This window comes from Echinococcus granulosus (assembly GCF_000524195.1).
Source record: "Echinococcus granulosus chromosome Unknown EG_S00049, whole genome shotgun sequence".
Taxonomy (NCBI): Eukaryota; Metazoa; Platyhelminthes; class Cestoda; order Cyclophyllidea; family Taeniidae; genus Echinococcus; species Echinococcus granulosus.
The window spans coordinates 583,261-584,950 of record NW_020170429.1 but is presented as its reverse complement, the minus strand read 5'-3'; the positions used below and the strand labels follow the sequence as shown (position 1 = coordinate 584,950).

General features: G+C 42.1%; 1 protein-coding gene across 1 annotated transcript in view; it reads left to right on the top strand. All coding sequences in view use genetic code 11, as the record gives it.

The window, feature by feature from the left end:
- EGR_06029 (hypothetical protein) overlaps window positions 1–1,690 on the top strand; it is a gene marked incomplete at both ends in the record, with an annotated part of 11,157 nt that overhangs the window by 6,988 nt on the left and 2,479 nt on the right. The window contains one exon of the mRNA XM_024495278.1: window positions 27–107. Within this exon, the coding sequence (XP_024350362.1) occupies window positions 27–107 (81 nt within the window). The remainder of the gene's footprint in view (window positions 1–26; window positions 108–1,690) is intronic.

Below are 1,690 nucleotides of genomic sequence, written 5' to 3'. Positions count from 1 at the left end.
AAATGTTTTATTTTGATTTATTTCAGTTTACCTTGACTATTTTAAAATAAATCTAGTCTTCCCTTTAAAATCAGTCCCCCAATACTTTTGGAGTTGGATATCCATTGGTAAGTTGAATGCTGAACTCATGAATGGCTTGATCGCCACGAATGAGATAAATGCCGCAAGGCTATATGTCTTGTCCTCCAGGAGGACCCTGACTACACCACCAGTCTCCTCGTGAATGAGGCCAGAGTTACGTTATGTGCTAACGTGAGGTGCGTGATTTCGGGTAGTCGTCACACAACACCGTTTCGTGATGCTTGGCACCTTCATTTTTCACGATCATGCACTTTTCAATGTTTAAGCTGCTTAACTCACGCCTGATTCGCAATAACCACAACGCATGAGTAGAAAGAAGAGTAGAAACTATAATCCGTCAAAGAAGAGGTTGTGCGAATGCCCCATGCTATTCGTAACCTCATGTATAGATACTACCTTAGCATCGGCCAGCCAACACTCTCATTCTGTCCGCTTCAACACTTCCACTTCCAACTTATTCTCACTTCACTTACGCGTTGAATTTCCATCAGTATAACACGTATTTTACATTCCTTTTTACCTATTAATATCAGTAGCAGTTTTTTATTATTACACGCATGCACACACAGAAATGGGCAAGGGATCGTATACTTCTAGTTTCATGTTCGTAGAGCGAGAAGAGAGGCTGGAAAAGGGCACCTCTTATTCTAAGTGTGTGGTGAAATTTCACCAATTATTATGGTACAAGGGAATTGTGGTTTGTTTCCCCCTCTTCAACTCGTCCTCCTGCTACTTTATCGCAGTCAATGGCTTCTCCTTAGTCGCATGGCTGTGGTCAACCAATCACCTGTCCATTAAAAGGCATTTCAAACAAACACCTCAAAACTGTAGTCTCCGACTCGTATTCCTATTTCAAATTTACGTCTAAATAAATTTCACTTTATGTACTATCACTTCAAACAATTGTCCTGACCGCAAGAATACGTTAGATGACAGTGACCAACTGAGTCGTCAGCGTTCCTCCGAGGTAGCACTGAGAAACTAAGCCGACACAGCCGATCGGCCGAACGTAACTGAAGGCAGTGAATTCAATGCAGCATATTTCATTCGAGGTTCGTTGAGATAGACAAGAAAGCGAAGGGATGGCCAATCAAGTCGATCTAACCATTTGTGCGATTCGTTTTGTTCGTAATGTGTTAGTAGGGCTTCCGATGGGTACCTCTATTCTTAAAACACATTTACCTTCCATTAAATTGCCCTCTACCTACTGCAACCCACTTTGTGTTGTTTCATTTTTGGCACCACTTTTATCAGTCTTTTCCGAGTCAACGTGGTTCACTCAGCATTGATCCTTCTGGCACACTCAAATGGATAAGCACTGAAGTTGCGGAGTTCTCCACGTACGTTGGGAGGCTATGTGATGTGCTGGAGTTGAATGCGTCGAAAAAGTTCTCTTTCGAAAGTACAATTGCTGGTTGGGCATGACTTAGGCGCATAGTAAAAATCGCTACTACCCATTTGATAAATTGGCATTTCTCGTTGATATTTCATAGTGGTGCCTAGCTCTCTCTCTCTCTCTGGTATTATTCTTGAAGAAGTCATTGAATTTCGCGGGCTTATGACTGTTTCTGTTACAATGTTGTAGTAGAGGTGGGCGATTGGCATCATG